We start from the raw sequence: 13,596 nt of genomic DNA on the forward strand, positions 1-13,596 counted from the left end.
GGCGTTGGGTACTCAGCTCCAAATCTGCTGCTTCCTCCAAGTGCTGTGTTAGACCCCAAAATCACTGCTGTAAAACATGTTTTCTTTACATTAATAACAATGCAAAGAATGCTTTCTATGTACACTTTTAACTGTGATATCATTTTATGTTCTTTTTTCCTCATGAAATTAGGTTTTAAATTAAAAAAGGGACACAAAAGCAGTTTAGTTGCATGGACACTGCTAATTCCAAGTGATGAGGAGATGTTTATACTTCCCACCTGGTGGAAATGACCATGTACACACAGAAATCAAGCTGGAACTCCACAGTACTGGAGGAAGTGAAGTGGTACCAACATGTGCCTCCATCCAGCCTTCTGCTGGCTACAGATGGAATTATTTTTCTTTGCAGCAAAGTTACCAAAGAAAAAGGATTGGGATAATAAAAAATCACCACTTGGTTAATAAGTGTTGCTGTAAGACTTACCTTTCTCTGAAACTTTTCCCCAGGGGTGGTGAGCTCTGAAGTCCAATGCACAGGGAATTAAAGTGTAAACATTCACATATTTAATAGTACCATCAAAATAACCATCATCACTACATTAAAAACTTCCAAAATGCATTGGCGTATGGTCCTAATATAAATTAAATATAGGAACTAAAAGTAAATAAATTTAACATTAGGTAATGCTATAAATAAAGGTAAATGCGTTTAGTGTACCTTTGAGTCATAAAAATGCCTTAAAAAACAGGTAAGTTTACAGCTCATCACCAATACTCTGGATACCACTGCCATGATTTTTTTTTTTTTCCAAACATTGTTAAGTCTACATTTGACAATTCATAATGATTTTTGGCCACTGAACACTTTGATGGAGGAAGAGGTGTGAGGGATGTCCAGGATGAAGTCCAAGTTTTATTTCACAATAAAACTTCTTTGATTCCCAGCGCTGATAACAAGGCTCTTTTTCTTTTCAAAACCTTAATTTTTAAGTGCTTTTTTTTTTTATTTTGGTTTTTAACTCGTTTAGATTTCCATTTTGCGAAGGCTCATCCTGCTGAAGGAGTCTCTGAGGGAGAGAAAATACAATGATGAGCTCAGATTTTCCACGGTGAAATAAGCCTCATCAGATGAATGACTCTGTACTTGACTTCCAGTATTTCCTACAAAAATTAACTCCACTGGCATGAACTCATTGCTTTTCTAGTGAATTGTGTTTGGGTTTGGATGTGGTACCATCCAACCACCCAGAAAACTGACAAAAAGTTTAATTCATGTGTACACAAGGGAAGCAGCACAAACCACCTGCCCTACTGAAATCTTATTTGTCTTTCAAATACAGATATAAGTGCAATTTGCCAGGAATACCTGGTGTTGGACTAGACGATCTTTGTGAGTCCTTTCCAACTCATGATATTCTATAATTCTCGGGATATTCTATATCACACCTGTATTAGGTTCCCTGCACAGGCTGAATTTCACAAGATTAGATAATAATTACCAAGTCAAAAGTGCTTCTGAAGTTCCCAGCTGGGTAGGGAGGGAAGCACTGGTATTCCCACCATTCCCAGCCAGTGAAAACTGCCTCCAGGGGGCAGCTGAGATAATAGTGCATGATCTGGGGAGAGGTTAAAACATCCCAAACCTGGACAGGGAGCGAAGGCCACCTTTTTGATATGGGCTTTGACCTGCTTTATCCATGACCTGCCTCATCCTCTGATCTGCCCAGGGAGGTTGTGGATTCCCCATCCCTGGAAGTGTTCAAGGCCAGGATGGATGGAGCTTGGAGGAATCTGGAATAGTGGAAGGTGTCCCCGCCCATGGCAGGGGGTAGAACTGGATGAGTTTTAAGGTTCCTTCCAACTCAAACCCCTCTATGATCCTCTGATTCCCTGTGGGGGTTTTATGTTCTGTCTCACTGTAGACAAACATCCCATCCTTTCAGCATGGAAGACACCAATTATTTTTCCACCCTGCCTGCCCCTGGAGCACCTCATTCCAGTTTCACTAGGAATAAACCAGTGTCAAAGTCCTGCCACAGTGAGGGTGGTTTTGCATCTAAGAAGAATGGGATGTGGGATGGAAACAAAAAAAGAATTGTCACAGCTGAAGAACAAAAGGAACATTGCAAACACCACCTGCCACAGCTGCTGGGAAGGGGATGTGCTCTCAGGCAGGACAGGAGGGGACAGGGATGGACTCAGCCAAAAGAGCCACAACTGAAACCAAACAGATGCTGCAGGTTCACTGGGAATATCAGACACCCCTGGTTTTCTACTCTCCTTATCCCTGCCGAGAGAGGAAAATCAAACACCCACCTGTGGCACGTGACTGGCAGCACTGCCTTGTACAGTTGAGGGATCTTCCTGTTTATGAGGGGCTGCAGGGCCTCCTTTAGCCGGTGGTAATTCCGCTCCAGCTCCCGCTGATATTCCTTCTGGTCTGGCCCGATCAGGCTCTTGTTCTTGCGTAGAGCGTCTTCACACCTGGGAAACAAACCCTGTGAAACCTGGGTATGGCTAAAAGGACATGTTTGCTGCTGATTTGTTAATCTAATAGTACAAAAAAATCCATTCTGTTCCTCTGGGATGACATAAAATCCTTTTCTATCTTGGCTTTTGGGTGACATACACAGCTAAACCTCCTGGTGTCCACGGGGGAAGGAGAGGGTGTCATATTTCCAATTTCCATTTCACTTTCAGAGTGACAACTCCTTTTTTATTGTAATTTACTCTCCAGTTATGTTTATCCTCTCTGAGGAGAAATGAAAAGCTGATCTTCACAAAGCCACTTCCACTTCCAGAGGATTTAAAGATGGATAGAATCAGGGAAGATTAATAAGTAGCAGACTGGGATATTCATCAGGAACTCTTCTGCTTGCAGAGATGTAATTTAAATAAAGGGTATGAAAGGAACTGTATCAGCAATGCCATTTATTCTGCATTGCCACTGGATCTATTTGCTCAGAACATTTTTATTCCAATTTTTTTTTTTTAAATTTATGGGTGCTTGTAAAAATGCTGTACTGAGTCTGCAGTTTGCAGGTGGTTTGGGAAGCACATTCCGTACCTTTTTGTGAAGTCTTTGAAGCAGAGCCGGAGTTTGTTGTGATGTCTGAAGAGCTTTGGATCATTGGGTATTTCAGACAAGAAAACTTGTGCAACTTCTAATGGTCCCTGTAGGAGCAGAAGTGAAAAAGTGAGTTTCTCAGAACTGTCTGTTGTATCCAATCACAGGAGAAAGCTCATACACGTAGAAACATCCATAAAACACAACATTTCCTTACAGAAGAGCATCTTGAAGACCTGCAGCTGGTAAATCTGGCGTAAACCACCAAACATCACGACAACTGAATCTCTTTTAGGCCTTTTTTGTTCTAAATAAAACCCTGGTTTTGGAAAACAGTGTGAGAAACTGCACAGATTCTACACTTGTTTTCCTTTATAAGGACTCCTGACAAAGTTTGCTCAACTCACAACTAAGGCAAAGTTTAAACAATACAGATGGAACCCTGGAAGTGTTTGCCAGCACTGCAAACTCAACCCAGAACTCGGAATTCCAGCTGGTTTTTTTCCAGTTTGTGCATTGTGCTTTACTCATATTCCCTCAGTTTTTCTCTGTTTACTCATTAGTTTTGCTTTCCATTTTGTTCAAAACCCACAACAGGACACAAAATTGCTTTCACCCCCCAGAGGCTGGCTAACCAAAGGGAAAGCAATAAAACAGGGAGGAGGAGAAGCAGCAAAAATAAATGTAAGTGCAAGGACGGAGCAAGTAACTGAATGAAAGATGTCTCTTTCCAGCCACTTTCAACATTTTCAGGACTTCTACTCATGTGGCAAAATCACTGAGACCAGCTGTTCTAGACCTACCAGTGACCTTAAACACATCCCATAGAGTGAACGGGGAAAAAATTCCAAGGTAATTCAGAAATAAGGCACATGCAAGGCACAGAGTGATATGTACCATCCCAGAGTATCCAGCTTGAACAGCGATCCTCACCTGATTCACTGTGGTACCTACTGATCCCTGCAGCACCATCTGCAGCATCTTTGGATCTGCAGGGTCTTGGTGGGTGGCAAAAGCCAATTCCTGTGTTTTCTTCTGCATGTCCTCAATGGCAACTTCAATGGGCGTCAAAATGATCTGAGGAAGTGGCCAGAACAAAGGATGTTGGTTATGGCTGAGACTGGCAACCAGGCACAGACCTTCAGAAACACCCAGGGCACGGTGGGGCGGCACAACAAGTGGGGGAGGACACCGACAAGACTGACAGTCAGAGCAGATGCAATGCAGAAACAGATCGTCTCAGTCTTGGTTTAGGAACATCAAGACCAAGTTTGATTTTTAAATGTGTTTCTGGGTACTCAAGAGCTCTCTGAGACTCTTCTAAGTGGCACTCATGTCCCTTTGGGTCACTGCAGCCAGCAGTTACAGCATTTCCCGTCCCCAAGTATCGTTCATTGTGTCCCAGTGATCACACCTGATCCTGTCCACCCCTGGAAAATTAACTAAGCCATGTATAAATTTCTCTACAAAGCATCAGGGCCCCACTGGCTTAGGGCTGTTGGGGCCATGCAGGTGAGCTGCAACACAGAGCAAAGGACATGTTGATCAAGCAGAACAGAAGGGAGCATCCTGCATTATCACAGAACCATGAAATGGTTTTCCCACGGAAAGGGAACTTAAAGCCTATCTCATTCCACCCCCTGCCATGGACAGGGAAACCTTCCACTAGACCATGTTTGTCCCAGCCCTGTCCAATCTGGCCTACAAAGCTCACCAAGGGCCCCTGCACGAACCAGCTGCTGTGGGCTGGGGGTGGCAGGGCAGATACATCACTAAATCAGTCTGGGCTTAGTTTAGGTTGAACAGGAGCAGGGAGAAGTTCCTTCTTATAAGCTCAAGATGAAGGTGTCTCCCGCACCGCACAGCCTGGTGCAGCACTCCCCTTCAAACACCAGAATTCCCCAATGGCACCAGCCTCACCTCCTCCTTGTGGATGACGTTGATCCTGGTTTTGATGTAGGGGAAGGCGTGGGACGTGGTGAGGATGGTCTTGCGCTTGAACTGCTCGTGCAGGTCGCCGTGGGCGCGGCCGTCCAGCGTGAAGGGGGTGCAGTACATGAAGCGCCGCAGGTTGTAGTTCTTGTCGAAGTACGTGATCCTGTCCTTCATCTCGTACGTGTCGAAGTAGGGCTCCACGTAGGTGATCTGGATGTAGGCCTGAGGGAGGAGCACGGCTCAGGGCAGGCACACAGCACAGCTGCACTCTGTGTTTAGCACCGCAATACCCCAGCTGGATCTCTGTCCTCCCAAAGCCACCACGGGAAAAAACAGGACTAGTTTTTTTTGCCTTTACTCAGGAAAATCACACTCACATTGACATGACCAGGTGCTGGGAGCTGCCCAGCAGTTTGTGGACTGGATAAAGCACAGCTCAATGCCCTTCTCCTCTTACGCTCTTCACATCAGAGAATCTTAGATGGGTTTGGGTAGGGAGGGACCTTAAAGCTCATCTTGTTCCATCCCCCTGCCATGGACAGGGACACCTTCCACTAGACTGGGTTGCTCCAACCTGGCCTTGGACACTTCCAGGGATGGAGCAGCCACAGCTTTTCTAGGCAACCTGTGCCAGGGTCTCAACACCCTCACTGGGAAGAATTTCTTCTTGATCTCTAATCTAAACATTTCCTTGCAGGTAACACCCTGTCCTGAGCCACAGTCCTGCTTCCCAGGCATGCTCCTGTTCTTTCGGCTACACTTAAAGGACATGGCACAAGGATGACAAAATGCTGCAGCTGCACAAAAGCCAGAGGCCACCGAATGGCAAAGTCCCTCCTTCCCTCCACTCAGCAGAGAGCAGAGAAAGGCAAACACGGCCCAGGCCTCTGCTGGCCTTTCATCTCCTCCCTTCCCACCAACCACTATCAGGGCAGGAAAAGGAATGGCTAATTGTGCATCCCTCTGCTGGAATTATTTTCCTGAACTTTGATCCCAAGCAGTCACAAAACACTAAGTATGTGGATTTTGTGGTCTACTTGGTGAAATTGAGGGCAGGATTTGTCCCACTTCGTTTGCACACATTCAGGACCTGTTCAACTTCTAAACCTGCGCTTTGTGTTCTTACCTTGTTAGGATCAAGTTTACATTTGTCCACAGGGTTTGAGTCTTTAATCACTTCCAGCACATCTTCCCCAAACCGTTCTCCATAAAATCCCTACGACCAAGAGCAAATGAATTGAAATCAAACATCAAATGCAGCCCCAAGCGATGGGGGTTGGAGGGACAAAGGCACATTCAGGGAAGGGGAAGCTCCACATGGCTCCGACAGAAGCTGTCCTGGGGCTGAATGTGATCTGCTGAAACTGGGAGAATTCCATCAGTCACATTACAGGGGCCACGGGAAAAAACAAGCCCTGGAAGGCAGAAGAACTCGGGAGCCTTCCAATATTGCCTGGTTCTGAACAAGGCATTTGGGTTTGCTGTGTGTCTGTGAGCTCAACTGGACACGGGTCAGTTCGGGGAATCCCGGAGCGTGGCATAGCTGGGGCTGGGTGAAAGGCCAGGCTCTGAATTCAGCTTTGTGAGCTTAAACCTCACCAACGCTGCTGCCTTCAGCACAATGTGACAGAGCTCAACTGCTGGGAGCAACAACATGACATAGGATCTGTTCCAGCAAATAAACCAGGCCAGGTCTGCCCTCTGGGTCCAGAGGAATGAGGACAAGGAACATGGCACAGTTTGGAGTCAGGCTGCTCAACACCCTTCCTCTCCCACTGGGGATGGCCTCACACATGCACACAGGAGGGAACAGTCATGGGAAAAGGCTCTGACCCATGTCAGTGTCTGTACACAGTTTAGTTGGCACAAAACCAGGCCAGACCAAACATGAGATGATCCCTGGGTGGTACCTGCAGCTGCACCCAAGCCACAGTCAGATTAACCAGAGTAGCCTTTGTGTGTCATGGCTGAAACAAACTTCAGACCTGTGATGTCCCACCTCAGGGGCTTGGAAATTCAGATACCTTAGAGGATTCAATCTCCACCAGCAGAGAAACATGATGTGAAGGCAACAAAATGACAAAAAATGCTATATGTTCTGAAAGTCAGATCACAAAAGGCATCTCAGCCTCTTTCCAAGCCTATTTCATCCCATTCATACTGAGCTGCTGAACATATGCAAACATATGATAATATGATGCACTACGAAGTCTGGGAGGATCATATCGGGTCTGCAGCTCTTGCTGCAGGAATTCCTGTGGAATTCTTCTCCCTTTACTCCTCCTGCAGAGGTGGAGAACAGGGGACACCAGACGCCATTGCACAGGGCCATGCAAACTGCTTTGCCAAGGGACTGTTCCTATTAAATAGTGATGGAAACCAGTTAAACTGCCAGTTAAATCATCTCACCTCAAGCCGATGGGAAATTTCAGCCAACTTGGTTATTGCGGGTTCCTTGTAAACAAACTCTTGCTCATCCAGGTCTCCAAACTTAGTTCCATAAAAACCCACTCGGAAGTAGGTGCCAAACATCCTCTTTCCATCCTAGACATGAAGAAACAAGAGGTTATTTCAGGGTGGAGACACACACACCCTCAAGCATAGCTGCAGGCAGGCTCCTGAATTTATGCCAAATAAAAAAGAAATTAAAAAAAAACAAAGAAAAAAATTAGAAAGAAAGAAGGGAAAGAAAAAACACACCTGAAACTCAGCATGGATGCACTTAGCAGCAAACACCACAATGAAATTATAAACTAACATGGAATTACATGGATCAGTTACGACCATTAGCCCAACCCTGCAATGACTTCTCCCAGCCCAGGAGAAGCCTGGAGGTGTCCCCATGGAATCGTGGCCCTTAAAGCTCATCCAGTTCCACTCCCTGCCATGGACAGGGACACCTTCCACTAGACCAGGTTGCTCCAAGCCCCGTCCAACCTGGCCTTGGACACTTCCAGGGATGGGGTAGCCACAGTTGCTCTGGGCAACCTGGGCCAAGGCATCACCCCCCTCACAGGGAATAATTTCTTCCCAATATCCCATCTAAACCTAATCTCTTTCAGTTCAAGAAGTGTCAGATGTCTCCGAGGAGCAGCCAAAGGCAAGTCCCTTCATTGGGGTGATTATTCCAGGCTCAACAAACCCTGTGTAGATAGATACCCAGAGCCTGTAGGCACAGGAAAGCCCAGCTGGTGCCATCCTGCCAGGGAGGACACTGCACACAGACCCGCTGGAAAACACCCAGTACCAATTACCCCCATAATCCACTCTCCAGTAATTGCAGGATTGGGCTGAAGTCAATGTCCAGTTCACTCACACACACCCACACAAGTGCTTTTTAACCAGCATTTCAACTGGGAAGTGTTACACTCTCTTCTAGTAACTACTGTCTAGGAGAGAGGGCCAAAGTCACTCCTGGTGAAAGCAGATGCAATCCTGTGTCATGTACCTGCTTCCACGTGAGCCAGTGGTGAATTTGGCCCTGAAACGCAACAGAAGTAGAGAAACAAGAAAGATTTTTGCTGGAAAGAAAATCTGATTAAGAGAGAGAGAGAGAGAGAGAGAGAGAGAGAGAGAGAGAGAGAGAGAATAAAAATGCTTTAAAATTAAACACACCTTTGCTTTTGTTAAAAAAACTCAGTGCATGCACAAACCAGGGATGCCTTTCAGCAAGAAACTCTAAAATGTTCACCTTTACTCTCGTGAGAAAGTGTGATGCAGTTTAGAATACTCAGTGTTCCTGATCTGGGAGAGATTCGGGCTTTAAACAGCCCTTACAGGTGTCCTGGCTGCTGGGTACTGTTTGAGTATTTTGCTATGGCAAAACTGATCTCTTGTGGTGATGGTGAACATGATCTATGGAAGGCAAAGAGGATAGATAAGCCAAACTAAAATTAAAAAAACCCTCAGGTAAACTCCAGACTGGAAAAAGCACTGTCATGGCAAGCCACTGACTTCTCCTGGGCTGCAGGAAACTCTGGAGCAAACTCTGGAACACCGTGCTGTAGGTGCCTGAGGTCCAAAAACTTCACAGAGCTGGGCATCAGTGATCTCTGCCCTCCTGAAGCCACCTGGGATAAACAGCAGCCCTCATCCCAAAGAAACACCACCTGGCTCTGCCCAGGCTCCCTGGATCCCCGCTCTAGCCCATCCCTCCTGCAGAGAGGGGCTCTTATCCAGCCTCACTTGCCAATGCAGACTGCAGGGTTCCATACATACCCCAGGATCCCAGGAGCACCTCCCAGGGTGTGAACTCCTGCTGCAAAGCTGTTGCTGTTTTATTGGAAGAGGCAGCTGGCAACATCTAGTTGCTATTTCCCTGGACTCCCTGCCTTTGTCCAGCGTCCATCCCTCTGGACCCATGAGCAGCCTACTAAACCCTTTTTACTCATCAGTGTCTTTTCAAAGCCACAGTTCTGGATAATTTTATCCACACTTAAATTCCTCAACACCCAGTATTTCCAGCTTCCTGGGCTATTTTCTTCCATCTCAGTGTTGCAGGCAGAAGGCTGTGATTCCAGGGCGCCTTTGTCAAAGTAATTCCCAAGGTAGCACCTGCTGGAAGGTGTCCCTGCCCATGGCAGGAGGTTGAAACTAAATGGTTTTAAAGGTCCTTTCCATCCCAAACCATTCCACAATTCCATGTCTGCCTGAGGGGAACCGCCATATGAAACAGCTCCCCAAACCTTACACAAGGCTTGGACATGCTCCTCATGGAAGCTGGGGGGATCCTGCCCCAAACCATGGGCATAGGGTGATGGAGGACACACTGCTCTTCTAATTCATGAGCTTTTTCCTACTTGGCAAGTGCTTTTCAGGGCATGAAGCATTTGCAGAACCTGGTCCCTACAAGTATCTGCCACGTGGACACCTGCCCAGGCAGCTCCTTGTTCCAGGCAGCTGCACTGGCTTTTCCTGGTAAATCCAGGTGCTCAACTCAGTTATGAGGATCCCAGGGAGAAGAACCAGCAGTGAAGAGCACTGTTACTCCCTGATGTGACTCATGATGGGAATCTCTGCCTGCAAACAAATTCCTTTGGGGAGCAAACACATACAGACCACTCCATACCTCCCATGGACACTCAGAAGCTCCCTGAGATCAGGAGAGCTCAGTTCCATCCTGGCACTGGGAATACGGGATGGCTGTGCACTGGGATCTTTGATACTTATCCAATACCAAAGTCTTTCCAGCCACAGTAGTGAAAACTAAACAAATAACGATACTCCCTGGCTTTGCTTCTGACAAGAGCTAAAAATGCAGGTATGAGGGAGGAATTATTAAAAGCATTGTATCTCCTATTATTTTATCAAAAATAATAGGACTTCGGGAGGAGAGGAGAATGAAGGTGAACACTGAATAGCCATCACACAACTGGCAGAGCAGATAACAGCCACCATGACTTATGAAGGTTCATGATTTGTTATTATGCATGGTAAATACCTTTCCTAATTGCTGGGAATAAAGTTTTAGGGTTATCTCTTACACAAACACAAAAAGCTTTGCCAACAAGATTTAAAAAAACATCAGATGCAAGAATGATCATCTGCTTTCTTCACTGAGACCAAGACTGCAGTAGCTGCCTGAAGGGTGTAGGAATAAAAGTAACTCCTTCAAAATGCAGAATCCAATCATCTTTACCAAACTCAGCAGTTATTTCCTTCCTCGATTTTAAGTCAAGGTCCTCTGCAGTGTTGCCAACTACTATGAGTCTTCCAATATTGACTTTTTTGAAATTATTAGCTCCTGTTATTCAATGGCAACCTCCCCATGCATGCCTTTCAAAGCACTTTTAAATTCTCATGAAAAGACTTTCCCTAACTTTTCTAACTGAAAAGTATTAATTGAAAATTATAAGTATAAATAATGAAAAGAATTAATTCAACATTTACTCAATGAACAAACACACAAACCCCACCACTTGGTGTGTTTAAGGAGAGCTCAGAAATGCTTTGGTGACAGACTTGGGATATTTTAATTCCTGCAGTTGGCAACACTACTGTCCTTGTGACACAAGGGGGTCCTGCTGTTGGCATAGCTCTTTGGTAAAATGAAATTGGGGTTTCCACAGTGTAAAACAAAAAACAAAAAGGGGGGGGAGGGAAGAGAAAGGGGAAAAAAATTCCACAAGTAGGAACTTACCACAACAGACAATAGTAAGAGTGGGGAGGAGGGTCAGCAACCAGGGCAATAGAGGAGAAAACAGAAAGTATTTAATTAGGGAAATTCCAAAAAACAAACAAGCAGCAAATTGGCAGCAAATAAATTTTAAAATAAAAAAAAAATAAAAGGGCAAGCATCAATTAAAATATTTAAAATAAGGAAAAAGGGCAAAACATGCAACAAACCTGAAAGCTACAAAGCACAAAGGTCAGAAAAAGTGTGGCAATGAAGGAGCACGATGACAGAGAAGAACTGAAACCACAGGTGTCTTTTACCATGCAGTAAAACATGACCAAGTGATGTTAGAATCATAACCAATGGCAGGAGTTTCTCCAGGGGTCGATTTAGGGGCAGACTAATAAAATAGATGCTCACAGGCCTTCACTTTTATTGTCTATTGAACGTATTTCCATCATTTACACACCTACAACAGGTACTCTGGGCTGCTGTGCTGCCTCGTCTGCTGGGACCTTTCATGGGAATAAGGAAATGATTTACAGGGCCAGCCCTTAAGTGTCAGGGTTTATTTTTAATTTCATTTTTTTCTAGGCTGGAATTAAAGCTGACATTCAGACATCATCAGCCCAAATTATTTATGTCGCACATCAAAGACCTGTGGTCTCAGCCCCAGTTCACTCAGTGTGGGCTTTAATGCTCTCCTGTGGTGTAAACCTGGAGTGAGATGGCCTAAAATGAGTTGCCTGATTCACAGAAAAGCAGAGCTAAACTGGAAAGATGAAGCCTAAGCAAATATCATCATATTCACAGAACATTTTAAATGCCTTCTGAGACTTCTCCATACTCTCGTACCCGTTGTGTCACTGGGGCTGGAGTCAAACTGGCTCTGCAGATAAAACCAACTGCTTTGTCTATTTCTAACCCAAAAATGTGGTTCTCGTGGTGTATTGTCACTGAAATGTGAGCAAACAGCCCCTGCAAAAATGAAGGCAGCAAAACTGACCCCAGTTAACACAACTGAGCTATTTGGCTGCCAGATAAACCACCACATAACAAATTGATTGGTCCTAGGTGAACAGAACAAAGCAGTTTCTCCTCTGAGAAAAGATCTGCACCTGCAGGAAACCAGGTTTGTGTCTTGGTACCTCTGAGCATTATTGCTTAAATCGACCCCTGTGGGTGGGGTGAAAACATGGTATGGAGGGATGATATTCTGTGTCAATGCTGATGGAAAGAAATATAAACAAATTATAAAAACAAACTAGTGATGATACAGTGGCTCATTCACCAAAGAACCTCATTAGTGGAATACGTCAGCATCCATGCACTACCTACAGCTGCTTATGAAGAATTTCCTACTACAACCACAGTTTATTGGTATTTCTTTGGTTAATGAATTGTTTTAACAGCAGACAGCAACAGAAACACCCACAACTAGCACATGTGGGCAAGCGTTGGCGTGAGTCATCTGGAGAATCTATTAGTGTTCTTTACTAACTAAAATGGAGTTACCTACCTCCCAGCCAGTACTCTGTGTAATGAAAAGTAAAAAGGGCATGTCACAGAAACCAAAAAAAAATGAGTTTCAAAGGCCAAAACATGACCATCAAAGTAAGCAGTATAAACCTGTAATGGTTCCAATGGTTCCAATGATTATAAGTCATGCATCCAAAGAAGGACACCCAGTCTCTCACCAAATGCCCCTAAGTTGGCGGGTTTTTGCACCATCCCAGTTTAGAAAGGTTCCTTCAATATTTATCCACCATATGAATAGACAAATAAAACCCCCAGGCTAAAGGCAAGACATGCAAAACATAGTTTAAAATAACTCTGAAAGGATAAACTGACAGATGACTGGAATTTTTAACTCTTGAATAGTTCTGAAGTTACAAAACTTGATTTCTGATGTTCTCTCATGTTAAATGTCCAGAGAGAAAAAATCCTGTCAGTCAGTGATCCTTGTATTTACTGTGGATCACCATCTGACAATTCTTGTGGAATCATGATTACAATAGTTTTTCATTTTACTCGCACTGAGCATTTGAGGTTTCCTCACAATTCACCCTGCAACTGAAAATGCAAACCATTACCTGGTGAACAATCTTGCTGAAAGCTTCCTGCAGTTTACCATGAATAGTAGATAACTTCTTGGCATCTCTGTTGGCTTCATGAATAGGAATAAGGACTTTGTAAACCTCATTAACTGCTTCATACATGCCAGCCTATAAAAATAAGGTCCATCAGATTGCTCCATCAATTCAACAGCCAGACTAATTCATACTACAAGCATTTAAATGATAAAACTGCAAAATCAAAAGGTGGCTTAGACACCACTGTGGTGTAACCAGCATCTTTTCTTAAAATATACCCAGATATGAATGGAATAAAATCCTAAGTTACCCTTGAAATCAAGAGCCTACTGCATTACGCACTGCTACTATTAAATAGGATTATTAACATAACCAATCCTGGGATATTTTGGATGGATATAGGC

The 13,596-nt window shown here is 44.6% G+C and overlaps 1 protein-coding gene across 13 annotated transcripts in view; it reads right to left on the reverse strand.

The window, feature by feature from the left end:
• Positions 1 to 523: 523 nt before the first annotated feature.
• Positions 524 to 13,596, reverse strand: part of DOCK7 (dedicator of cytokinesis 7) — a 96,022-nt gene continuing 82,949 nt past the window's right edge. For 8 of the 13 annotated variants that reach the window (XM_032696895.1, XM_032696892.1, XM_032696890.1 and 5 more), the window contains 9 exons: positions 13,193 to 13,324; positions 12,619 to 12,633; positions 7,394 to 7,519; positions 6,111 to 6,200; positions 4,970 to 5,206; positions 3,983 to 4,126; positions 3,050 to 3,156; positions 2,299 to 2,466; positions 524 to 1,049 (listed from right to left, as the gene is read on the reverse strand). In XM_032696895.1, the coding sequence (XP_032552786.1) occupies positions 1,007 to 1,049; positions 2,299 to 2,466; positions 3,050 to 3,156; positions 3,983 to 4,126; positions 4,970 to 5,206; positions 6,111 to 6,200; positions 7,394 to 7,519; positions 12,619 to 12,633; positions 13,193 to 13,324 (1,062 nt within the window). In that variant the 3' untranslated portion in view covers positions 524 to 1,006. Of the gene's footprint in view, positions 1,050 to 2,298; positions 2,467 to 3,049; positions 3,157 to 3,982; positions 4,127 to 4,969; positions 5,207 to 6,110; positions 6,201 to 7,393; positions 7,529 to 12,618; positions 12,634 to 13,192; positions 13,325 to 13,596 lie in introns of all 13 variants that reach the window. The other 5 variants (XM_032696896.1, XM_032696887.1, XM_032696884.1 and 2 more) reach the window with 3 other exon arrangements.

Source organism: Chiroxiphia lanceolata, chromosome 9 (genome assembly GCF_009829145.1).
Source record: "Chiroxiphia lanceolata isolate bChiLan1 chromosome 9, bChiLan1.pri, whole genome shotgun sequence".
NCBI classification, from domain to species: Eukaryota; Metazoa; Chordata; class Aves; order Passeriformes; family Pipridae; genus Chiroxiphia; species Chiroxiphia lanceolata.